The following is a 25,881-nucleotide window of genomic DNA, read 5'->3' as shown; positions in this document are numbered from 1 at the left end:
ATATCTCCACTAGGTAGTAAATCTGGTCGCTGCAGATAGAGAGAAGGATTACAGTTTACAAATTGGCAGAGTTGGGACCTTGTAGGTCATCTAGTCCAACCCCCTGCCTAAGCAGGAGACCCTACACCATTTCTGACAGATGCCAGTCCAGTCTCTTCTTGAAATCCTCCAGTAATGAAGCTCCCACAACTTCTGAAGGCAACTTCTGTTCCATGGGTTGATCTCATTGTCAGAAAATTTCTCTTTAGTTCCAGGTTGAATCTCTCCTTGGTCAGTTTCCATCCATTGTTCCTTTTCTGGTCTTTTCAGGTGCTTTGAAAAATAGCTTGGCCCCCTCCTCTCTGTGGCAGCCCCTCAAATATTGGAAGAAGTTATCATGTCTCCCCTGGTCCTTCTCTTCCCTAGACTAGCCATGCCCAGTTCCTATAACTGTTCATCGTATGTTTTAGTTTCCAATCCCCTGATCACCTTGGTTGCTCTTCTCTGCACTCTTTCTAGAGTCTCAACATCTTTTCTATAGTGTGGTGACCAAAACTGGATGCAGGATTCTAGGTGTGGTCTTACTAAGGCTTTATAGAGTGGTATTAGTACCTCCCTTGATCTTGATTGTATCCCTCTGTTAATGCAGTTTAGGATTGCCTTAGGATTGGACGTTGACGTATGGTGGCCTAAAATGTGTAGGTATCAAGTAGGATACAACGATAGGGGTGACATGATAGCTGTGTTCCAATATCTCAGGGGCTGCCCCAAAGAAGAGGGAGTCAAGCTATTCTCCAAAGCACCTGAGGGCAGGACAAGAAGCAATGGGTGGAAACTCATCAAGGAGAGAACCAACCTTAGAACCAAGGAGAAATTTGCTGCGAGTGGGAACAATTGATCTGTGGAACTCCTTGCCTCCAGAAGTTGTGAATGCTCCAACACTGGAGGTTTTTAAGAAGAGATTGGACAACCGTTTCTCTGAAATGGCAGAGGGTTTCCTGCCTAAGCAGGGGGTTGGACTAGAAGACCTCCAAGGTCCCTTCCAACTCTGTTATTATTATTGTTGCTATAGGTTTTTCTGGAACACAAATGTATCTGCCGCGAAGCATACAGTAAATCTCTGTCTAAGCCAACCGAAAGCATCTTGGTGGTTTGGTAGGAGCTAGAATTTCACAATAATTAACTGTTGGGAGACTACCAAATAATCCACCGGTGTTGACTTTCCAAGAGCGATCAAGGTTAGAGCTTTTTTTTTTTTTTTTTTCCAGCATGCCTTTTTTTTAGGCCAAGATCCAAAAAATTTTTTGTTCTCTGCCATCCGGTGCCCGAGAATCCTTGTGTTAAAGACTCCAAAGGTGGGTTCTTTAATCCCGGATACAGAACGTTAATTTTTTCTCTCTCTCTCTCTCCAAGACCCAGCTTAAACGCAGCATTTAACTTAAATCGATCGGCGGTCGCCTTGTTTGTTTAATTGCAGTGGCTTGGAACCGGTTTCAAATACTGCACCGAGCCAAAATACACCAGGGCGTCTATTAGAATTAGAATTAGAATAATAGAGGCGGAAGGGACCTTGGAGGTCTTCTAGTCCAGCCCCCTGCTTAGGCAGGAAACCTTACTACACCTCTTCAGTTAAATGGTTATCCAACATCTTCTTAAAAACTTCTCAGTGTCCTTGGATCATCACAAGGAATTAACGTAGTCTAGGAAATTAGGTTAAAGGAACAAGAGGATCTTGGAAATTAACGCACTTTTAAGAGAAGGAGACCTCCATGCATCAGAGATGGGTAAAGTGAGGCACCAGTATTATGGCCCGCCAGCAGCCTGCGTGGATCGTGGCTGATCCTGACGACGAGGAGGCTGGTGTGGTGTCGCGTCGGACAGCGAGGAGGCTGAAGAGGATGTGGTGCCAGAGGCAGAGACTCAGCCAGGGCCTTCAGAACCTCCAGAGGCTCCTTCAAGTGGAGAGAGCGAAGTGGAGGAGCCTCTCCTCAATGCTCGAGCACGCAGGGCTGCCAAAAGGCAGGAGTGGCTACTCAGGAGGAAGAAGTCTCCTCGAAAGTAAGGCTTGAGGATAATTGGCCACTCCCTTAGCCTATTTAAGTCGCACGCCGTTAGTAAGTTCCTTGCTGGAAACAACTTGTAATTATCATCAGAGCGTTTTTGGAAAAGTCTTATCGTATCTTGTTTTCTGGGCTGGTTGCCAACCTTTGCTGGACTTTGGTTTATTCTTGCTACTTAATAAATTTGATAAGGACCATCGGTGTGTGTCAATATCCTCGGGAATCCAGAGCTGGGGCAGAACAACCAGAGATGGGGGGTGGGGAGAAAGAAAAAAAAACAAACCATAAATGAGAGATTGATCTTGAATTTGAGCCAGAAATGGGGAGGGGGAAAAATGAGCTTTTGCAGCTAGAGAAGAGAAGGAAGAATTGAGGAGAGGGGAATTAGAAAGGGAGGGAGGAGGGCAGAGCCTCCCTTTCTTCAGCTGTCAAGCTAATAACACTTGTCAGTAAATGAAATGTGAAAGTTACAACAAAACAATATGCCCAGTGTGGCTGCCGTTAAGTCCTTGGATTACTAATTAAGACACATCCTTTGCAGAGGTTTTGGCATGCCGAGGCAACAGCCATTGTCTCCATCCTTACAAACTGCTCCTTCGTCAGATGCAAATCTTTTTTTTTTTTTTGGCTTTGTTCTCCTCTGCTGAGTCGCCAAGGTATTTACACCTGCCGGGGTGGGGGGTGGGATAGAGTTAGGGGCGGTGCAGTTGGGTAGGTGAATAGTATTGCGGAGCCCAAAATATTCTCTCTACAGGTTTGTTTGTTTGTTTGTTTTTAAAAAAATTGTTGTTCCCAGGCAGGATGGAGAAAAAAAAGAGAGAGAGAATGAGAGAGAAACGGTGTTTCGTTCCTGCGCTTTCGTTTGAATGAATTTTGCAAAGAGACAGCATGAAACAAGTCTGCAGTGTCTTTCTTGAGCGGGCTTTATTAAATCTTAGGAAAGGGATACAGATCCCAAAAAAGAAAGAAAGCTAGGACCGATGGAATAATGTGGTAAGCAAAGGTGTCTGCAAGTCAGAAGAGTCAACCGGTACAATTAAAAATTCCACCCATATTTTTTTTTTTTTTATGTGTGAGATGCTTTAAAAAAACTGGTGGAACTTAAAATAAAAATTAAAAAAAACCTAGGCTTCATTTTCTCGTCTTTCTCTAAGTTAATTATTTAATTGCATTATAAAGTGCAAATAATACATTACAGAATACAGATATAATAACAGAATGATGTGGTATTTATACAAGACAGACTGGAAACTGTTAGCACTGCGATGATTAAGATCAATTAAACCTGTAAAGATGAGAAAGAAATTTACATCAATGTTAAATGTGGTTTCTGAGATATTAACGAACATTGGGCTGCTTAAGTTATGCAGTTAACGCTAAATAAGAACTAGATAAAGAGCAGTAAAGGGGTTACAGTGTTTTATAATATAAAAAAAACATTTAAACAAAAAAAATGGATGAAAGTTTGGTCACACTTGTGTGTGTCCTCTTGATTTGTGAGATTTGTGAGCCTGGGAGAGAGAAGCAACATTCACCACCAGTAAAATAAGTTTAAAAACACCAGCGCCGGAATTTGTAACAAAAAAATTTAGAGCACCTGAAACCAAAATAGAAAAACAGAAAATTGTTATTGGCAAAGAACAACATTTAGGAAAGTATTAGAGAGCGTTTACTCCAGCATGACTAAAAATAAGCCATCTTTTAGGAAATGAGGCTGTGAAAGAGAAACGGAGTCATTCGATTCTTAATCAAAAAGGGAAATTTTTTTTAAGATTTTGCTTCTTCGGGCCGAACTCTTTTGGAAACCAAAAGCAGCAAATGTTTTATAAAAACACCAGATGAGAGAACGTGAAAAGGTGGGCTTATGTTTTAGGCGGAAATTGAAATTGAAAGTAAATCCAACAAGGCAAGGCCCTTCTACCCCACACCGGTAGGATCTTTTTGCAAAATGTTTCTCCTCTTACAAATTTTGAAACGTCTCGCCACGTTTATCTTTTGCATTTCTACTAAATCAGGCCAGCTTGAGGAACACATCAACATCAGAAACATCCCGGATCCGGAGCTTCTTCAGGTGCTTGGGGAGCTCTCACCCTCCGCACCCCAGGATTAATCCTGGAGGTCTTGGGGAGCTCTACCCACACCTGCCTGCTCGCCTTCCCCTCTTCTCCCGAGGGGAAAGTTCCGAGCCACTAGAACAGCTGATTTTCGCTGCTCTAGCGGCTTTACGAGATCGCGGGGGTTAGTGCTCCCAAAGGAGCTGCTGCCGACGCCTGCGGTGCCACTGGAAGCCCTATCTTGACAACTTTTAAGACCTGTGTGGACTACAGCTCCCAGAATTCCCCAGCCAGCCAGGAAGTCCACAAGTTTTAAAGTTGTCAAGGTTGGACACTCCATGGGAGTTGAAATCCATAAGTCTTAGACCCAAAGGTACTTCCTTAGGTTTTTTTTTTCTTGAGAACATTTCACTTCTCATCCAAGAAGCTTCTTCAGTTCTTCTGAAAGTCTAGAATTCCAGCTGAATTTGAAAAAAAAAAAACACCTTTGGGGCAATCGTGACATGGATGATTTAAGAATCTCCATGGACTTAAGTCTTAAAGTGGCCAAGGTTGGACACCCTTGGGAGTTGAAGTCCACAAGTCTTAAAGGTGCCAAGGTTGGACACCTCTGATCTAGACTTAAAAGGAGGAGAATCTCGTGGTGGAAGCATATTGAAAATTGAAGAAAGATTTCTCGTCCCTCTTGGGTGTAACGTAGCTTGGAGACTCCTGTAGCTATAACTGCCTGCTGAGCGATTCTCTTTTTGCCCTCCCTTTTTTTTTGTAGAAGTTATGCAAGGCAGGATATGAATTAGACTGGAGGAAGTGACAAGGTCTACAGTCATAACTTTGAGAAGACATCTATCCTTAACAGTCCCGAAAGCTCTTCTTTTCTCAACTCTGAACGCTGCCCTGTTCCACATGACTTACAACGCCAGTGAAAGGGCAAGGGCTGGTAGTTTTGGCAGCTGCTGCAGAGGTCCCACATGTGAGGTTTCTCCTCCAGAGCCTGCAGCCCAGATCCAAAGTATACCTTGTAAGCGTGAGGACTTGCTCATAAGTCACTTTTATTTTATTTTTATTTTTTTCCCTTGACTGTGGATTCAGAAAGCTCCCGGCACACTTTGGCAAGTTTAAGCAAGATTCTTGGTGATTGGCAGAATGCAAAGCTTACCTGATTTCATTTTTGGCGGCATCAATTTTTTCCCAGCTACCTGGGAAAAAGGAGGGTAAGATAAATGAACGTGGAAGGGTTTGTAAAGCAAGGTTAATTATCTCTTTTGCGCTGCTGTAAGGGAGTCATTTATGTTTCCCATAATTAATGTACATCAAACTTCTTCTTTTTTAAACAGCTGGGTTTATCTGAAGCTAAATATGATAAGGAAAATGCTTTAACTGTTTTCAAGTGCTACATAAATTATACGAATAGAGGCGTTTTCTTAATTATCTCTTTAGTGCCCTCTTCCAATAATCTGAAGAATATTCAGTGAATAATATTTCTTCTTCTTCTGATTCTTCTGATTCTGATTCTTCTGATTCTGATTCTTCTGATTCTGATTCTTCTGATTCTGATTCTGATTCTTCTTCCGATTCCTCTTCTTTCTTCTGATTCTTCTTCTTCTTCTTCTTCTGATTCTTCTTCTTTCTTCTGATTCTTCTTCTTCTGATTCTTCTTCTTTCTTCTGATTCTTCTTCTTTCTTCTGATTCTTCTTCTGATTCTTCTTTCTTCTGATTCTTCTTCTGATTCTTCTTTCTTCTGATTCTTTCTTCTTCTTCTTCTGATTCTTCTTCTTCTTTCTTCTGATTCTTCTGATTTTTCTTTTGATTCTTCTGATTCTTTTTCCTCCTCCCCCTCCTTCTCCTCCTCCTCCCATGCTGACAAGAACTCAAGCCGCAAATCTCAAGATGTCACATAACTCCATATAGGGGGAAAATCACTTTAGATTATTTCCAAAAGCTAAATCAAGATACAATGCTTCATGCTCAAATCTGATCTAATCCCGTTGGCCCTCCAGCAGCTCATAGTTTTTGAAACAGAGAAACCCACGATAATTAAATCTGGGAGTAGAGGCGGGGGGAAATAAGGCCATCTCCCCTGGAGATGCGTTCTTCTATTTATTTATTTTAAAGTCATCTTTGGACGCAGCAGGAAATGTGATATTTGGTTGCCTTCCTGTTCCTGGATCCCCAAACTAACTGCGTTATTGAGGGTCATATCGCTAGAGATGCTAATGTAGAGTTTGTGTGTGCGAAGACGCCTCTAGTTTCTCTCCTTTTTGAAACCGTTTTGGTTGGGGGCCCTTCTGAAGTATCTGTAGTTAGGCAGAGTCTTGTTTAGATCCCTCGGGCTGCATTGTTGTCCTTGGATTAGAAAGTATGCGGATTATTTCAAACACTCTGCCTGTTGAGGAATGTCGGATTGTTGATCCCTACGAACTTCATACCCTTTGTTAGCTATGCCCTGCCATCTTTGGGCCGCGTTTCTGTACAAGCGTTCGATTGTTTGGATGAGAAATTTTTAATTTCTGCAAAAAAAAAAGAGAGGGTGGCATGTCCTCTTGAGAGCCGACAGCATTCTTCCCTGGTGGAAAAAGTTCTTTTCCTAAAAAAAGATGTTCACCAAACAGGAAACAATCACAATTACTCCTACAAATCGCAATCAACAGATTAAGGTCTGTCCAGGGGTGGGCTTCAAAAATTTTAGCAAGGGGTTTTAGCAAGAGGCCAACTGGGCGTAGCCTAGTTGGCCTCCTGCACCACAGCTGGGGGAGGGCACTTTTGCCCTCCCCAGGCTCCAAAGGCTTTTCCTGAGCCTCCGGGAGGGTGAAAATGGCCTCCCCAGGCTCCAGAGGCCCTCTGGAGGCTGGAAATGGGCCTGTTTCTGGCCTTCCCAAACTTCTGGTAGGCCTGTTTTTTGCCCTCCCCCAGCAACCCCCCCCCCCGGGTCTCTCTGACCATCAGGAATTGTTAGTAGTCTGGAACAGAGGACAAATCGAACTTGCGGCAGATGTGAGAAAACGCTCTCTCACCAGTTTGGAAACTCGGTTTCCACAGCGTGCTAAACCGTGGTTTGTGATGGGCCAAGCGTGACACACTTAACATGCGAAGCACACGCAGCCACATTGTGGCTTGGCAAACGAGTGAAGGCAAGGTTTGGTTTTTGGACGTTGGGATTGAAGTCAAGGCTAGTTCCGTTTGAGAAGATCTGCTTTGGGAATATTTGAGAAGAGATTGGAACCAGGTTAACCAAAGTTTTAGCCGAATTTCTTACCTTCGGTGTAGACCTAACTTATCTGTCCCCAAAGGCTGCTGTTTCGGATGATTTGCCTTTGGAAGTTGGTTTGTTTATATTCCACTTTTATTATTTGTATAAATAAGTCAAGGCAGCTAACACACGGAATACTCCTTTCTCCTCCTATTTTCTCCACAACAGTTCTATGAGGTAGAACTCTATGAGGTAGAAAGGTGGAACTATAACTCTCAGCCTCCTGGTGATTGGCCCAAAGTCCCCCAGCTAGCTTTCATGCCTAAGGTGGAACTATAACTCTCAGTCTCCTGGTGATTGGCCTAAAGTCACCCAACCAGCTTTCAATGTCCCAGGACTAGAATTCACAGTTTCCTGGCTTCTACCCTGGTGCCTTAACGACTAGCCCAAACCGGCTCTCACCATTAAGCAATGATTGGGGGTACGAAGTTCAGAGTTTCCTGCCTGCTTAATAAAACCCTTTTTATCTTGCAATTACAGGGATCCGTGAAGAGGAAAGTGGCAGATGACGCGTCTCCAGCCTCCGGCGCCATGCCTGACGTCCTCTTCCCGAGCGAGAGCAAGCGACTTTGTCTTGATGACGTCACTCTTTCCATGGGTCCCGGGACCAATTCTGTTTCATGCCCCGATATGCAAAGCTCTCCATTTTCAACCAATCATGGGACTTCCTCGATGCCCGGACATGGAATGCTCCTTGAAAATAACCACATGAACGGGAGCGGAATTGGCTCTCCATTTTCCGTCCCACCTAATGCTGAAGTTGGGCAAAAAGGGCCTCTCGGGGGCCATTACGGCGAAAAAGGGAGCAACATGCACGCCATGGACCAAGAACTTCAAGATTTGTTGGAAGAGTTGACCAAGATGCCGGACCCTTCTCCCAACGAATTGGACCTTGAGAAGATCTTAGGGAGCAAACCTGAAGAGCCCATGGGGAACTTGTCCCACCCGCCCTCAGCCATGAACAGCTCTTCCAAATCTTCTCCGCAGGCTACCCCCTTGGACAATCACCTCCCCAACAAAGATTTTTCTCCTGGATGCAACCCAAGCGGTGGGTCTCCGCAGATGACGTCTTCTTCTGGAGCCAGCTACTCGGTTCCGTCTCAGAACAAGGCTGTCGCTTCGCCCATTTCTTCAGCCACACCCAACAAGGGTCAAACTCAGGCCATCCACATGCCCGGGACAAACTGGCACGCCCAACAGTTGAAGCACTTAGCCAGCAAGCAAGCTCCAACTTCCAAACCCCCAACTCCAAACTGGCCCACCATATCTTCTCAAGGTCTTTCGCCTCCTTACCGGCAAGGGTCTTCTCCGCACCACCAGCCCTTCAGTCCTCAAAATGTCTTGATCTCCAACATGACTCCGAATGGCCTTCCAGGAAGCAACATTCAGAGTCCGCAGAACCCTCTGCTCTCCAGCATCACGTCCAACAGTAACCCACCCGGAGGTCTATCTCCACCTTTTGGGCCAGAGAAGCTCTCCAGTCCGGTCCTCAATCAGCAATCGTTCAGCCCTCCGAATTCCATCATGCCCAACATTTCAGCCAACAGCATTAAGAGTTCTCCCAACCCTTTGGGGCCTCCCAATGCTGGACCTTCACCGTACAGGCCGGAGAAGCTTTCTAGCCCGGCTTTGCACCAACAACCTTTCAGCCCTCAAAGCACCTTGATCTCCAACCCCACACCGACCAGCAACCCCACCAACATGCCAGGTTCCCTCTACAAAGCCATGCCGTCCACCCAGTCCAAGAACATGAATGTCATCATGACACAGTCTTCCAACAGCATCCAAACAGGGTTGGGGAGCGAAGGTCCTGTTGCCCAAGACCAGTTTTCTTTCAGCAATACCAAACCCCTCTCCCATTTCAGTTCAGAGACGACCCCTCCCCAGAAGATGTCGCCGATGGCTTCCACCACGGGGCAACAGTCACTCATGCACTATCTTCAGCAACAAGCTGCAACCTCGCCGCAGTCGCAACAAGTCAACAACAACCAGTTCCTTCAGCAGCAGCTCCGGCAGTTGATGCAACCGTCTCGGATGCAACAACGGCACGTCCAGCCATCCCCGTTGTCATCGCAGGTGCGGCAGGTAAGCTCACAGAAGTGGCTTTTGTCCTTTGTCCACCTCCCACAGTCCTTACCTGTTACTGTCTTCTCTCTTTCATCATCGCCATCATCTTTTAATGACCCCATAATTCCTTGCGGGGTGGAGTCTGGGCAACTGAATGGAGCTAGCAGAGTATTTACTGGCCAGATGCCCTTCCTGTCACCAGTGCGGAGTTTTGTTCAGCAGATCTATTCTCAGTGTGCCCAGAGGGAGAAATATCTGCCTCTACCTAGGATTGAACTCGCAGCCTCCTGATTGTGAGGCGAGAGTTCCACCTCTAGGCCACCGCACCACTCTTCTCCGATCTCTTTCATGAAGGGGGCATAAGCTGAAGCTCCAAGGCTTCTGGCAAACTTTGCATGTGTGCGTTGTAAATTTGACTTTTTTGACCCTCCATCCTGCCAACAATCCTGCTTGGCTCCGAGTTCTTTTGGGTGGGGACGTTTGCTGGAAGAGCAGGGATTTGCACCTTCTTGGGGGTCATCATTGCAATAGACTGAAGAGTAGATCCCGGTTTGGTTGCTAGCTTTAAAGCTTCAGTTGAATTTCTCTGTGGCCGTTTTTGGATTTTAATTCTGAGGTTGGTCAAATAAGTTGTTTGGGCTGTCTGTCTGTGTCTCTGTGAAAACTCTTTGAGTCGGAGAAAAAGTAGGCTTCCTCAGTAAACTTGCGTAGGATGTATTTACCTAGAAGGAAGACTTAAGCTACTGTCTCATCTTCGTTTGGAGAAAGCGGTTAGCATTTAAAAAAAAAAAAAAGACTTTGAGCAAACTTCCTTTTTCCAGCTTTGTCCAAATCAGAGACAGCTTCTTTTTAGAGTTGTTTTGGAGGAGAGAGAAAGGCACCTGGCCAATATCACCTGTTAAGGGCGCTTAAGACAAAGGTCTGAAGTCAGCAAGCACATCCTCTTGGTTGTAAATGACTCCCAAAACTACGTAGTACCTTAGCTTGATGGGCTTGGGATGGATGGATGGATGGATGGATGGATGGATGGACGGACGGATGGGGATGGATGGGTGGATGAGATTGGATGGATGGATGGATGAGTGTATGGATGGGATAGGATGGATGGGTGAGTGAGTGAGTGGATGGATGGATGGGTGGATGGGTGGGTGGATGAATGGATGGATGAGGGTGGGTGGGTGGATGAGATAGGATGGATGGATGAGTAGGTGGATGGATGGGATGGGATGGGATGGGATGGGATGGGATGGGATGGGATGGGATAGGATAGGATAGGATAGGATAGGATAGGATAGGATAGGATAGGATAGGATAGGATAGGATAGGATAGGATAGGATAGGATAGGATAGGATAGGGTGGATGGGTGGATGGGTGGGATAGGATGGATGGAATATGGATGGGATGGGATGGGATGGGATAGGATGGATGGATGAGTGGATGGGTGGATGGGTGGGATAGGATGGATGGATGAGTGGATGGGTGGATGGGTGGGATAGGATGGATGGAATATGGATGGGATGGGATGGGATGGGATGGGATGGGATGGGATGGGATGGGATGGGATGGGATGGGATAGGATAGGATAGGATAGGATAGGATAGGAGGATGGATGGATGAATACTATGCTATGAAGTCAGTGTTGACTCTTAGCAGCCACATAGATGGATTTTCTCCGTGATTATCTATCCCCATCTGGTCCTTCAAATCTTCGAGTAACACCACCATCACCACTCCACCTTCTTCTTCCTCCTCCTTCCTTCCTTCCACTTTTCCCAGCCTTACAGCCTTCTCCATAGAGCTGGATCTCCCTATAAGGAGTCCAAAATAGGACAATTTTAAGCCTGGATCAGTTTTTGCCCTTCAAGGGAGAACTCAATCCTGGGAATCAGTTTGTCCGTTGCTTGTCTGTGGCAAACCATTTCCAAGGTGCGGCTGGGCCGAAGAAAGAAAGATGGTCCCAACCCTCAGAATTAAAGATGAGTTAAAGTCATCGTCATGATCTGATCATCTTTCGTGGAAGGATGTTTCTATTGGCTTTGAAGCTTTGATGCTCTCCACGCAGAATTGCAGTTAGCTACATAAATGGAAAGAAAAAATAAATAACAGTTGGACCGATAGGGCCAGAAGTGGGAATATTGATTTAAGAGAGTATCCTCATTTCATGCCATCATCAAGTAATGGTCTGTTTAACTAGGTTTTAGTAAAAGTACCATTATGGCCGGATCTATGTAGAGGGCTAAATCAAATCAACCATGTGTTAGCTTAGTGCTATGTGAATCCAGTTGCTGTTGGGGGCGAGGTCCTAGGAAAATATTCAGCCTGGGTTTCCACGAAGGGTATAGAGTGCCAACCTACAGGGATAATTGTGTATCCTGAGATTAAAAGCGAGCTATTGGGCCCACAACAGTGTGGATACTCACTGACCTGCCAGCTGTAGTTGCAGAAGCCAACTGAAGTAGGAACGAGCAGCTGCTGAGCTGTTTCGGCCTGATGCTGTGATCTTCCTTTCTGTAGGGATCTTGTTACACCAGCAAAGGATCACTGGAGGCGAGTTGGACTTTGCTGGCAAGCAAATGATTAGAGAGGAGAGCCAACTGCTGGGGGAAAGGTTTGCGAGAAGGACTTGAGTGTTGGCTGTAGGACAAATGACTGCATGGCAATTAATCAGAATAGAGCGAGGGAAAAGAAGGACCAGGGGAGACAGGATAGCAGTCTTCCAATATTTGAGGAGCTGCCACAGAGAGGAGGAAGGGGTCGAGCTATTTTTCAAGGCACCCAAAGGCCAGACAAGGAATAAGGGATGGAAACTGATCAAGGAGAGATTCAACCTGGAAATAAGGAGGAATTTTCTGACTGTGAGAGCAATCAACCCATGGAACAGAAGTTGCCTTCAGAGGTTGCGGGAGCTTCATCACTGGAGGCTTTCAAGAAGAGACTGGACGGAAATGGTGTAGGGTCTCCTGCTTGGGTGGAGTAGATGACCTACAAGGTCCCTTCCAACTCTGTTAATCTGCTAAAGATATAAACTTGTGAGCTGGCAGGGACCTTGGAGGTCTTCTAGTCCAACCCCCTGCTCAAGCCGGAGACCCTATACATTTTGAGACAAGTGGCTGTCCAGTCTCTTCCTTGACATATGTCCAATCGCTTAACAACGGAAGTTACAACGGACAAAAGGGACGTAGAACCGAGTCCCAATGTTCTGATACACCCTCCCCCACAGTCATGTGACTGCATTATGGACACTCCGCAACATTTACGGTCATTTTTGCAGTGTCTGTGGTCCCCATTTTATGACGTTTTCACCAAAAACCGGGGTTTACTTCCGGTTTTCAGCAAAAACGCCCCATCTCAAACAAGCGTGGCTTAACAAGCGTGGTGATTCGCTTAACAACCGCTGCAAAAGAAGGTTGTAAAATCACGTGCAGCACTAGTTGCGACCGTCACGACTTAATGATGGGCGGGCTCCATTACGGTTGTAAGTCGAGGACTTACCTGTATCGTGAGAGCGAAACGTCAGGGGTTAATGATTGATTTAACCATCTCTCTGAACCCAAAGGGCCTTTTTTACCCCAAGAGGCGACAGGACTTTCTGGATTTTTTTTTTCTTTGAAGACATTTTGCTTCTCACCCAAGAAGCTTCCTCAGCTCTGAGAGAAGCTGAAGAAGCTTCTGAGAGAAGCTGAGGAAGCTTCTTGGATGAGAAGCAAAACCTCTTCAGAGAAAAACCAGCAAGTCCAGTTGCCTCTTGAGGGGGAAAAAAGCCCTTTTGGGACAACTATGACCTGGATGACTGAGCATCTCCATCGACGTATCTCTCTGAATGCATTTGGCCGGCTGGGGAATTCTGGGAGCTGTAGTCCACACAGGTGTTAAAATTGCCAAGGATGCTACAGAGAAAAAGGGGGGGGGAGAAATCGAGTGCTTGAAGGCTGGAGGATTTATGGTACCTTCTGTTTGGGAATAAAGATTCCATTTATTTCCTTTTCTCAATTTCCTCTATTTATCCTGGTGCAGGTGCAGGAATGTTTTCTCCGAACAATAAAAGCTTCAAGTCTATTGTGATGATAAATACGAGCACTGAGAATATTTGCATTTTTCAAATCAGTTCAGTAAACTGTAGATGCCTGGCTGGTGCTTTTTTTTAATTTTTTTTTTAACTAGGGAAGACTTATAATGTTAATTATGTCATAAATGACAGGCCTGCTCTGGATTTTATATCGTCGCTTAAGCCATCTCTGAATAACAAGCCAGTAAAGGATTCAGGGCGATTCTTTTAAAGAGCTTTAATGACATTTATCGCAAAGTGGGCATTCCAAGGAAGATCCCTAAAACAAACTATAGAGAGATAAGTAGATTATCGCCATTCTGGTGGTGCTAACAAGTTTTCCTTCCGATGGTTCTGTTTTCTTGAGAAGGAAGATTGATTAATCGCTGGGGAGAAGAAATCATCTAATTATTCATATGTCCGACACGAGTTTTTACTGATTTTTTAAGAAAAAGGAGAGGCTTTTTCTTAAGGGAACTTTATCAGAGTTTCTTGCAAACATCAAATCCAGAAGCACACACAGATAACTGATTCAAGCAGGATTCATTAAATAAGAAACTTCTTTATATGCAAGAATATATATCAGAGGTGGGTTTCAGCAGGTTCTGACCAGTTCTGGAGAACCGGTAGCGGAAATTTTGAGTAGTTCGGAGAACCGGTAGTAAAAATTCTGACTGGCCCCGACCCCATCCCATTCTATGCCTCCTGAGTCCCAGGTGATCGGGAGGAAATGGGGATTTTGCAGTAACTTTCCCCTGGATTGGGGAGGGAATGGAGATTTTACAGTATCCTTCCCATGCCACGCCCACCAAGCCATGCCATGCCCACCATGCCACAACCACAGAACTGGTAGTAAAAAAATTTGAATACCAATAGCAGAGGACAGTCATTTCAGTCAGCATGCATAGTCTGCTTAGTTTCAGTTTCAATTCTCTGCACAGACTCAGAAGCTGCAGACTAAGACACGCCCTGGCTCCAGCCTGTCTCAGCTCCCAATTGGCTGACTTAGTTGCTATGCCTATTCATTGGCTGACCTTGTTACCATGTCTCTGCCAGTTCATGAATAATCTGACAAAACGTCATAGAGAAAAATCCTGATTTAATCAAGAGAGTCCATCAAAACTATCTGATTTTGCTTCGTTTTCATGAAAGTGAAGCAGGGTTGAAATCTGGATATTTACCTGGTTGGGCAATGAGCAGGAAAAGCTCCGCCATTTTCTTATTATCGGCAAGAAACCGGTAGGGTTGTGTCCACAAAATGATTAAGAGTCAATCTTGGAATGAACGGGTCCTTTACCTGTATTTGAAATACCCTGAAAACGCCTGTGATATGAATTCATTTGGTTAACTAGCAAGGAATTTCTTCAGATGTTATATCAAATGTCTTCACAGGCTGGGATTTACCTTAACTGCTGTCATTTTGCAAAGTCTTTGAAACCGATCAAAGGAATTTCTCCAACGTGGTACTTTACTGAAATGTATTGAAGTAGAGAGGCGATGGTGCTCTTTGGACAGAAAGGCAGACTGTAGAAATAGGATAAATAACTTTTTACAGGCTGAGAGCTTCAAAAGCAATTCTTTGCGATCGGGGGGCTACCGTCAAATTACGCAGGAGGCGGCCACCTCACCCCCATAATGTTTGTCACGCTCCTTTCATTCTCTCCCTCCTTTTATTTATTTATTTATTTATTTATTTATTAATCAAATTTCTATACCGCCCTACTCCCGAAGGACTCAGGGCGGTGAACAGCCAAGATAAGATACAGATAATACAAATATTTTAAAAAAAAACCTTAAAATTATTAAATATTTTGGCCGAAACACAGATTAAAACACCCAATTTATAAAATCACAAATTAAAAAATTTAAAAAATTTAAAAAATGGGATCCTTTAGTGGTTCTATTCCACCATTTCTTTGTTATTAGTGTAACTCTTTGTCCCGTGGTGAATTGGCTGTAGTAAATTGGCCGTAGTGAGTTGGCTGGGATGAATTGTCATAGATCCCGAATTCTAGGCTGGGGATCTTAAACACCAGGAAAAGTTTGCAGGTTTCTGTTGTGGCCCGTCAGCGGCCTGTGTAGATTGTAGCTGATTCCGACAACGAGGAGGCTGGTGTGGTGCTACACCAGCAGCCTGTGCAGCTCGAGTCAGACAGTGAAGAGGCTGGAGAAGATGTGGTGCCAGAGGCAGGGATTCAGCCAAAGCCTTCAGAACCTCCAGAAGCTCCTTTAAGTGAAGAGGAAGAAGAGGAGGAGCCTCTTCTCGATGCACGGGCGCGCAGAGCTGCCAAAAGGTAGGAGTGGCTCCTCAGGAGGAGGTCTCCTCGAGAGTAAGGCTTGGGGCTAATTGGCCACTCCCTTAGCCTATTTAAGGAGGAACTCCACTTGCAGCAAACTGTAGGGAACAACTTTAGTTCACACTCCTTTGTGTCTGGATTCTCTGCAAAATTTCTTCTGGGCTTTCTGCCAACCCTAGTAAGACTGTGATTACCTTATCTTAGAATTCTTGATGGCTGTTAAGACAGTTTATTAACAGCCTTTGGTTGATAAAGACTGAGTTATTTGAGTAAAATAAGCTTTGTATAGAGTTTGTGTGTGCTGTTCTTTGGGGTCCGTAGCTGGGGCAGAACAGTTTCTTACATGGATGCTGGACTAGACTGTTTGGTCTTCAGGGATGGCCATAAGTCAAAAATATCGGGATGAAGGCCATAATGCTCCAGTTGAAGCTTGGGCTGGTGTATGCAACATACATTAAAAACAACAACAACAGCAACAGAAAGAGCTTCAGTCACAACTTTGTAGTCCTCGTCCTGATTTTCTTGACCCTGCTTTGCAAATCCCTCTGATCTACTTTGATGCCAAAATGTCACCCCGGCATTTTTTTTTTGAGACTGTGCAAGGTTGATTGCAGCCATTGAAACGATCTCTTGCAAGGTCTTGAGGGTGTTAGGTGTGGCTGCTGGCATGAAGAGGGATTGATCTAAAGCATCACAGGTGATTTTGAGATGCTTGGATGACGGGACATCTTTCATTCCAGACGGTAAATCTCATCGCGATTTAAAAACAATAACAATAACAACAATCCTGAGAATGCTTTCAGTTCCTATTTACTGGGTCACTTCAGTGGATCAAAAACTCAGAGGGGAAAACAATGGCATAATACAGGATATGATGTGCAGAAAAATAAGGAAGAACATCTTTCTTAGAGTCCTAAAATCTCTTGCAAGGTGAACCAAAGGTTGTGAAAGTGAGTTTGCCGAAGCTCAGAATAACAAGAGTTGGAAGGGACCTTGGAGGTCTTCTAGTCCAACCCCCTGCTCAAGTAGGAGATCCTACCATTCCAGACAGACGGTTGTCCGATTTCTTCTTAAAACTTCCAGTGATGGAGCACCCACGACTTCTGGAGGCAAGAGATTGTGCTGATTCAGTGTCCTCCCTGTCAGGAAATTTCTCCTTAGTTCTAGGTTGCTTCTCTCCTTGATGAGTTCTCTCCTACAAGCTCTTTAGGTTGGGCCCATTCCACGTGTTAGACTAACATGATGAGGCTCACAGGTGTACGTTCTGGATTAGTGGAGTAACTCAAAGCAAGAATGTGGTTTAGTAATTTCCACCTAACAGGTTGGCCTCTCTAATGACGAGCAAGGAATTCATCGCCAACAATGAATCAACAAAAGAAATTTAAGGACTCTTGATGACTCAAGAGGCCGTTGCCTTTTAATCCCTGGCCATCCTTCGCCATGTGAGGTCCCCACAAGCCAGCAGGCTTAAGTTTTAGCCTCCAGCCCCCTGATCATCTTTGTTGCTCTTCTCTGCACACTTTCCAGAGTCTCCATGTCTTTCCAACGGCCCCCTTTCTCTTTTGCGCAGGCCTTTTTTGCAAACGTGAGTCAGATTGGCCTTGTTTGTCTCCCACTCCGTCGTCTTCTTCATCCTGGAGTGTGGCAAGTATTTACAGGGAGAGAAAAGAATGTGGACAATAGCCAGGAAGAAGAAAGAACAATCGGCAGAAAGTGGGATTTTCTAGCAGGTTCAGGGGAGCCGCCGCTGGAGGGTGGACCATGGGGGAGAAGAGAGAGAGAGAGAGGTGTGTGGGTTGCAATGGGCTGGTGCGTGCTTTACGTGTCTTTTATTTTAGAGGTTGCATTCCAAAAACTAACTCTTCTTGGACCAGCCTGTGTTTTCATTCCAACCACTCCTATCTTACATCTGTCTGCAGCGCAGCCAGATAGTTCAGCAAAAATGCCTGGGACAATGGAGAGATTGGATCTGGTCTAATCTCTCTTCATCATCTGAAGCTCAGAGCCTCGATTGTTAAACATTGACAAGTATCGATTGGGGCAGGGCGGGGTGTGTTTCAAGTTGTAGGAAACCCAGGCTCTGGAGGGATATCCATTTTGTTGAGTGGGAAGCAGGGATGAGATTCAGCCAGTTCGGACCGGTTCGGGCGAACCGGTAGTAATGGCCAGCAGCTGGCCTCGCTCACCCACCCCGCCCTATCCTGTCCTATATTTCCTTCTTTTTGGCTCAGCTGATTTCCAATTACTGGGCCTCCGCTGTTCTACTTACTGGGGCTGCTCTAGAAGGTAAGCAGTGAGCTTCAGATTGCTATATTTTGAACGCTGCACGCATGCCAGTGGAGGGATTCAGCCGGTTCGCATCACTTCGGGAGAACCGGATGTTAACTTTCTGAGCAGTTTGGTGAACTGGTTGTTAGAAGAAATCATTAGGGCAGAGAACTGGTTGTTAAATTATTTGAATCCCACCACTGGCGCATGAGCAAAGGCTGCACATGCACGCAAAGTGCGTGCTCACCGAACCGGTTGCAGCCCATCACTGGTGGGAAGGTATTCAAAAGGCCTACGGTGAATGAAGAAGAGAAAATAGTTTGCAAAGAACCTACGAGGAGAAGCGGGATTCGCTAGATAGCTACTCTGAACCCTGGAATGTTAATAAGGGCCAGCCAACAACAATCTCTTCTAGGACCTGCTGTGCTCCCTGCCTCCTTCTCTTTGAATTCATTTGCATTCTTTCCATTTTTATTTTATTTTTATTTTTTTAAAGAAAGGGAAGCTAGGAAAGTACCATCTTCAAACAAAGTCTCTGTTTCCAAGAATACCTCTGGCTCAAACGGAGGGCCCCAGCAGACCTTCTTAGAAAATCAAATTGGAAGGTGGGTTATTCACAAACCAAGGTTTAGGCAGAAGCTGGATGGTCCTTTGTTGACTTTGCTTTACTCTGGGTTCCTCAACTGAACACGGGATCTGGTAGCTTAAATACCCTCTTCCGTTGAGGGGGGGGGGTGTCTTCTTTACTTCCTCTTTTACCACTTTCAGGAGTCGAGAGAGATACAAAGTTCTGGATCTTGCTCTTCTGGCAATCATTCTTAGTTGAGGTGCCTGTAGGGTTTCTTTGAGGTTGTCTCTGTTGTGCCCCGCCAGATTCGGACAGTGAGGAGGTTGGGGAGGAACCTGGGCCAGTCCTGGAGTCTGAGGAAGGCTCTGATGAGGGCTCTGTGTCAGAGGCGGAGAGGGGGCCAGGGCCAGATGCCAGTTATCAGCTGCCTTCTGAGTCAGACATCAGTGAGGCAGATGAACAGCTGAAGCCTGTTTCCAGTCTGTGCATGCGCAGAGTTGCTAGACGAAGGGAACAGCTAAAGAACAAGGGTCGACTCAGGAGTAAAGCCACAGGTGGACGATGAATGGCCCCTCCCAGAGGGAATAAAAGAGGAGTGACAGGGGAGTGGAGTTTGCAGGAGACAATTAGTTTGCCTAATTGGTTCCTGACTCTCCGAGACTCTTTGCCAAGTTTTGAAGATATCGGCCTGGCAGCTCTCCAAGCCAGATAAGGTCTGTGACTGTAAATTTTTCCTTGAAAGACTTTGCTGGATGTAAATGAGAAGAATTCACAATAACTTAATAAAAAGGGGTTTTTTTTTGTCAGGACAAGGAGTCTGATTTGTGGTTTGGGGAAGCCTAGGTCAAAACAGTCTCTCCTTACTTTTTTCCATGGAGCAAGACCTTATATTTATGTAACTTCTGCAGGGTTATTGTTGTTTTTTTTAAGCAAAATGGGATAGAAGCTCTGACTTTTTCCTGACCATGTCCCAAAGGGAGCCGTGACTCTTACCGAGTCCAAGATATTTTGCCCCTCCCCCCACCAAGATGGCACCATCCTTCAACAGACCAAGATGGCGCCCTCTAAGTTCCTCCTCCAGAATACGAAGGAGAGAGAAACTTCCCCTTCTTCATCTGGGGCAGCTGACAACAGGGACAACTGTCAATGCGCGCGCACACACACACACACACACACACACTCACACACTGTCCTGACACTCTTCTGCCTCTCGACAACGCAAACAATCCCCTTCCCCAGGTCTCCGCTGTCTGCAGCAGCTGTCTTATCCACCTTAATGCCAGGCAAGTTCTGGCGATGAAACTCACAACTTTCGCTCTTGCCTGGAGGTGCTGATGTGAGCTTATTAAGTTGAGGTTCAACCTAGACACAGAGGAAAGTCGGTAATTACACCGTTGGTTCGAAATGCTGCCTATATCAAGGCAGGTTAACAAGTTGTGCCTTCTGCTAAACTTGGGTGGGTTGAGGGGGAGTGTTGTGGCCCATCAGCAGCCTGTGCAGCTAGTAGCTGATTCCGACAGCGAGGAACCTGGTGTGTTGCTGCGCCAGCAGCCTGTGCAGCTGGCACTCGAGTCGGACAATGAGGAGGCTGGAGAAGATGTGGTGCCAGAGGCAGGGATTCAGCCAGGGCCTTCAGAACCTCCAGAAGTTCCCTTAAGTGAAGAGGACGAAGAGGAGGAGCCTGTTCTCGATGCACGGGCGCACAGAGCTGCCAAAAGGCAGGAGTGGCTCCTCAGGAGGAGGTCTCCTCAAGAGTAAGGCTTGGGGCTAATTGACCACTCCCTTAACCTATTTAAGGAGGAACTCCGACTGAAGCAATTTGCAGGGAACAACTTCGTTCACATACCTTCTCTGCCACAAAGAAACAACAACAACAAAAGTTTACAACTGTCCTGATTGCAGCTTTTATTGTACCAAGGATGCATGAATTGGGTTGAGAGCCTTGGATCAGGCATCAAATCTCAGGAAGCATTAGCTGGGCTTAAGATCAGGGTTCCCTTTCCGAGTTGTGTAACGATGGAGCAGAAAAACAAAAAAACAATCAAAATCGGGAGGGGGCAGGAGGCATTTGTTCATGTGTGTGTGTGTTTTTGTGCGTGCGTGTGTGCGCACACATGTGTGCGTTACAGTTTTGTTTCTTGCAACCTTAGTTGGGCATGGCGTGGAGAACACATTGCAAGCTAAAATATATATATTTATAAACCAAATAACACACTAGGATCTTCTATTTTCCAGGGTAGCTTCTTGAAATAACTTTCTGAGGAAAGTGAACTGAGTTTCTCTCTGTCTCTCTCTTTGTCTGGGCATTTTGGAGAAATTTTTCGTGTGTGGGTGGGGGAAAAACAAAGGGACATTTGTGAGCAGGAACTGGCATTGTTTCTCTGAATGGGGAGGGAAGACTGAATCCCCTGCGCTGAGTTCCTTCTACATCTGCAGCTCTGGAAACAGATGATTCACAGTTTGACTGCTAATACGAGGGCGGGAGCAGAGCCCCCCATGAATAAACAGCTCTGTATTCAGTCTCGGGGGAAAGAAAGAAAGGAAGGAAAGAAAGAAAGAAAGAAAGAAAGAAAGAAAGAAAGAAAGAAAGAAAGAAAGAAAGAAAGAAAGGGAAAGGACAAGCACTCTGCTTAAAGTGTGCATTGCTCACACTGCAGTTTAGCCGATGCTAAAATCGAGAGCATGAAATAAAAAAACCACCACCAAGTTTGAACCTCTCTTCGTGTTACACGTCCAGCAATTTTTTTTTTCTTAAATAATAATATCCAATCAGGAGGAAGATCAACGAACCAGTTCAACTTTGGGAGTTAAACTTTGCTGCAAAATACGGTATTTTCCCAAGTAGCAAAACGCTACTTCTTTTTGATGTCCTTCCAAGCAATGTTGGTTTTTTGTTTCTGTTTTTCCCCTTCTCCGGTAAATAAATAAACGTATTTTTGGTATTCCTTCCAGTCTGCAAATGCTTTTGGGTGACTGAGGCTGTTCAGATATGAAAACGTTCACGGGATAATTGCATATTAATGGAGAGCTGGTCTCTTTGTTTCCCCGAAGAGGGATATCCCAGTGTCTGTTAACTCACACTAATTCAGAAATAGCTATGCAATCAGATCCCAGGTACTTACTATCATATGTGGTGGATGTGTACCAAAGCAAGAAAATATTGGGAGAAAATAGGTAGCTGGCTGGAAAAGATAACTAAACAGAATATAGACCTGAAACCAGAAATGTATCTGTTGGGCTTAATATCAGAGGGCTTTGACAAAGGGAACACATATATAGCTTTAGATATATTGACAGCAGCAAGGATTATATTTGCTAAATACTGGAAAAATGAGAACACCCCCACCAGATGAGGAAGTAATTCAAAAAATTTTAGACTGTGCTGAAATGGACAGGCTAACTTTAAAAATAAAAGATAAAGGAGACACAGAATGTTATTTGATACAGAATAGATTTTATGAGTGGTTAGAGACAAGAGGTAGAAATTAGAGGAAGAAAGACTTCAAATGTTTGTATTAACAATAGGGAAGGTTTATAACTACAGTCATCATAATTAACAAAAATGTAAATAAGCCAATATAAAAAGAAATTTAGTTAAAATTATTTGGTTATATTATTACTATTATTCTCAGTACATGGAGTGGGTTCTACTTACCTTTACTACCTCCTGCCGGTTTTACTACCGGTTCTTGTGAACCGGTCCGAACCGGGGGCAACCCATCACTGCAGTACATGTTATTATTATTACTGTTATTAGTTCATGTGTTAATATTCATTACTATTTTCTATTTGGCCTTTTTTCTTCTTCTTGTTGTAAATGGTATACCCTGACAAGACACTGTATTCAAAAATGTTTATGAATAAAATTAGTATTTTTTTAAAAAAGAAAGAAATAGCTATGATCAAAGCAGAAGAGATACCTAACTTGGCAATTGATTCAATTCTTTAGAGTTCCCCAGCAAGCTCATTTAGACCCCAAATTCAAATCTTTCTGCTTATTTTTCTGCTTCGGCATTTTGGCAAACGGGGCAAGATCAGAAGGAAAAAACTTTATTTCGGAGGTAACCTTCTGCAGATTTTTACTTCCAAAGTCTGCAATGAGCAGGTATACTGTATCTGCCAGGGGATTTATTTTTATTTTTATTTTTGTCTGCCCCCCCCCTGCACTAAACTGGCAATTGCCTTGAAAATCAGATTTATTCCTGCAGCTGGGAACTTGAGGGGGGTTTGTGTCTCAGGAATCCAAAACCCAACAGTGGAGATGAGAGTTTAGCCAGGGGTCCTCTTAAAGACATTTGCATTTGAATAGAATAGAATAGAATGACAGAGTTGGAAGGGACCTTGGAGGTCTTCTAGTCCAACCCCCTGCTTAGGCAGGAAACCCTACACCACTTCAGACAGATGGTTATCCAACATCTTCTTAAAAACTTCAAGTGTTGGAGCATTCACAACTTCTGGAGGCAAGTCATTCCACTGATTCATTGTTCTCACTGTCAGGGAATTTCTCCTTAGTTCTAAGGAGAAATTTGCTTCTCTCCTTGATTTGAGGGTTATAGCATCGTTTTGGCTTTTCATCCATCATCCTCTCCTCTTGGGTGGGTGGGGTTATCGATAACTTCTTTTTCTACTCATGAATATATGGCAATCTTTGTGGCAGAGAAATTGCCCCAAGCAAAAAAAAAAAAAATTATGAGAGTGCTAAAGTAGAAAACTCATTTTTACCTTCTGAATGGAAGAAGAGAGGGGGAGAGACGCGTCTTAGAAAGTCTGCAAACTCCCTTTGTTTGGAAAACAATGGACCCCGTTGGTCAATTCAGTGGGTTTAAATGTCTGTTTTATTTGGAGATTTACTGCCCTATTTTGTGCGGAATTTGTGCGTGCCGAGGTTTATTGATTTTCATTGAAGTGAGCCGGACTGGTCAGCTAAAGTATGTCGGATTTTATACCCTTTTTATGGACTGCGTCGACTAGGATATATTCTGTATATCCTCAGACAGTTCCCTGAGCAGGCCTCAAAAAGCTCTGAGAAGCCGCCAATAAATCTCGATTTTAACAGGACAGAGAGCAGGAAAGCGCTTAAATCTTAAATTACACAGAGGGGAAATATTACCTCTGCCTTTAATTGATTTCGGGTGAGTGGGTTGTTTTTTTTTAAATCAAATTTAGGGGTTTCCTCTCCCTCAGTCAAACTAAAACATGCCCACCTATTTTAGCTAAGTGTGGCCTTTGTCTAACAGTGATGTCTTAATTTTGCCTTGGGCTGTATTGTTTGTTTCGTGTTTTTGATCTTGTCATGCCCTGCCCAGACACTACTTGCATTGAGGCAGGTCAGAAATACTACAAAACAAACAAGCACAACACACACAGAGAGAGATTAGAGAAGACAGAAATATTGCAAACGAAAACAAAGCACAGATATAAGTTTAGATGCGCACAACAAAAATATTGAACAACAAAGAAACGCGCGCATACGGCAATATTGCAAAGCAAGCAAAAACACACATAGATATACACACGAATAGAATATAGTAGAGTAGAGTTAATAGAGTAGAGTAGAGTAGAGTAGAGTAGAGTAGAGTAGAGTAGAGTAGAGTAGAGTAGAGTAGGATAGGATAGGATAGGATAGGACAGGACAGGACAGGACAGGACAGGACAGGACAGGACAGGACAGGACAGGAGTAGAGTAGAGTAGAGTAGAGTAGAGTAGAGTAGAGTAGAGTAGAGTAGAATACAATAAGAATGAATAGAATAGAATAGAATAGAATAGAATAGAATAGAATAGAATAGAATAGAATAGAATAGAATAGAATAGAATAGAATAGAATAGAATAAATATAGGAGAGGAGACGAGAGAATAGAATAGAATAGAATAGAATAGAATAGAATAGAATAGAATAGAATAGAATAGAATAGAATAGAATAGAATAGAATAGCAGAGTTGGAAGGGACCTTGGAGGTCTTCTAGTCCAGCCCCCTGCTTACGCAGGAGACTCTATAGCATTTCAGACAAATGGTTATCCAACCTCTTCTTAAAAATTTCCAGTGTTGGAGCATTTGCAACTTCTGGAGGCAAGTAAATATAGAAACACAGAAATATTGCAAAACAGACACACACCCCAAACGCACAACTTCTGTTCATAAAGACGCACCAGAGGAACCAAACTTGCAACTTCAACCTGTATTCCCAACGCACGAGCCGGTGAAAACACCTGGCTCGGTATCTTCATTGATCCGAGACAGCCTTATCTGTTCTGCCTAACTGTGGCTCTCAATGATTTGTGCGGGCAATGGAGGACTGATAAGGGACCTTCAATGTTTCCAAGGCCTTGGCTTCTCTGGACCTTTTAGCGCATGTGCTAAAATAAGCCTCCATCCCGAAAATAAGCCCTCCCTGAAAATATTTAAATGCAGAGCTGGAAATCAGGTAAGACGGCAAGAGGAGCCCCATCTTGCTCCACGCGCCCCAAAATAATAAGACCTCCCCGAAAATAAGGCCAAGCGCTTATTTAAGGGTGCAAAAAATATAAGACAGATTCTTATTTTCGGGGAAACACGGTATATAAATAAAACAAATAATACTTGAAAAAGAACAAAACAAAACAGAGAAGGAGATGATCGAAGTTCAGGCGAGGCAGAGATGTTCCCTTATATTTTCAGACCAAGAGGCTGGGCCCCAAAGACGTCCGGAGCAGAGAGTGACTTATCTTTCTCTGGCGTTATTTGCTGAAATAGACCGCTGCCTCCAGAGAGATCAGAAACTTGGTTGGTTTCCACGCAGCCCGGAAGAGAAAGCAGGAAGGCCTTTTAGGTCCACTCTTGGCCCAGCAAGACAAAAGGCGGCCGTTTCCAGCGGCCTCCGCTCAGCTGTGTGGTTTTTTTGCTCGGAGACAGACGAGAAATACAATTGGCTCTCTGTGTGGGTTTCCCCCGGCTAACAATCACAACTGGGAAGAGTTCTGTCTCGGGAGACAAAGTGAGCTGGCAGACGACGGTCTTCCTGAAACCCCAGTCGGGCACCAGACGGCGAAAGGAAGAGGCACCAGGCGACGTTACGGCTATAGAGGGCTTTGGGCCGAGAAGCCAAGTTGGGCGTCATTTGCTTGCAGCTCAGAATTCAGCCCTTGGCTATTCTCGGTCTCTCCCAAGCCTTTCCAAGATCATCTGCACTATCGTCCTGTCTTCACCAGTTTCCCCACCAAAACAACAACACACTGCCACACACTGCCACACAACAACACACTGTTGTTGTTACAACAATAACAACAACAACCTCTAAAGGAAATAGGCACACTTT

The 25,881-nt window shown here is 44.5% G+C and overlaps 1 protein-coding gene across 4 annotated transcripts in view; it reads left to right on the top strand.

Moving 5' to 3' along the window:
- MAMLD1 (mastermind like domain containing 1) overlaps positions 1 to 25,881 on the top strand; it is a 103,849-nt gene that overhangs the window by 55,741 nt on the left and 22,227 nt on the right. For 3 of the 4 annotated variants that reach the window (XM_060683970.2, XM_034438611.3, XM_034438610.3), the window contains exon 2: positions 7,822 to 9,426. In XM_060683970.2, the coding sequence (XP_060539953.2) occupies positions 7,873 to 9,426 (1,554 nt within the window). In that variant the 5' untranslated portion in view covers positions 7,822 to 7,872. The remainder of the gene's footprint in view (positions 1 to 7,821; positions 9,427 to 25,881) is intronic. The other variant, XM_034438612.3, reaches the window with a different exon arrangement.

The sequence above is a fragment of the Pantherophis guttatus genome, chromosome 12, assembly GCF_059756535.1.
Source record: "Pantherophis guttatus breed Tessera chromosome 12, ASM5975653v1, whole genome shotgun sequence".
NCBI lineage: Eukaryota > Metazoa > Chordata > Lepidosauria > Squamata > Colubridae > Pantherophis > Pantherophis guttatus.
The sequence above is the reverse complement of the archived record's forward strand: the minus strand, read 5'-3'. Positions and strand labels throughout refer to the sequence as shown.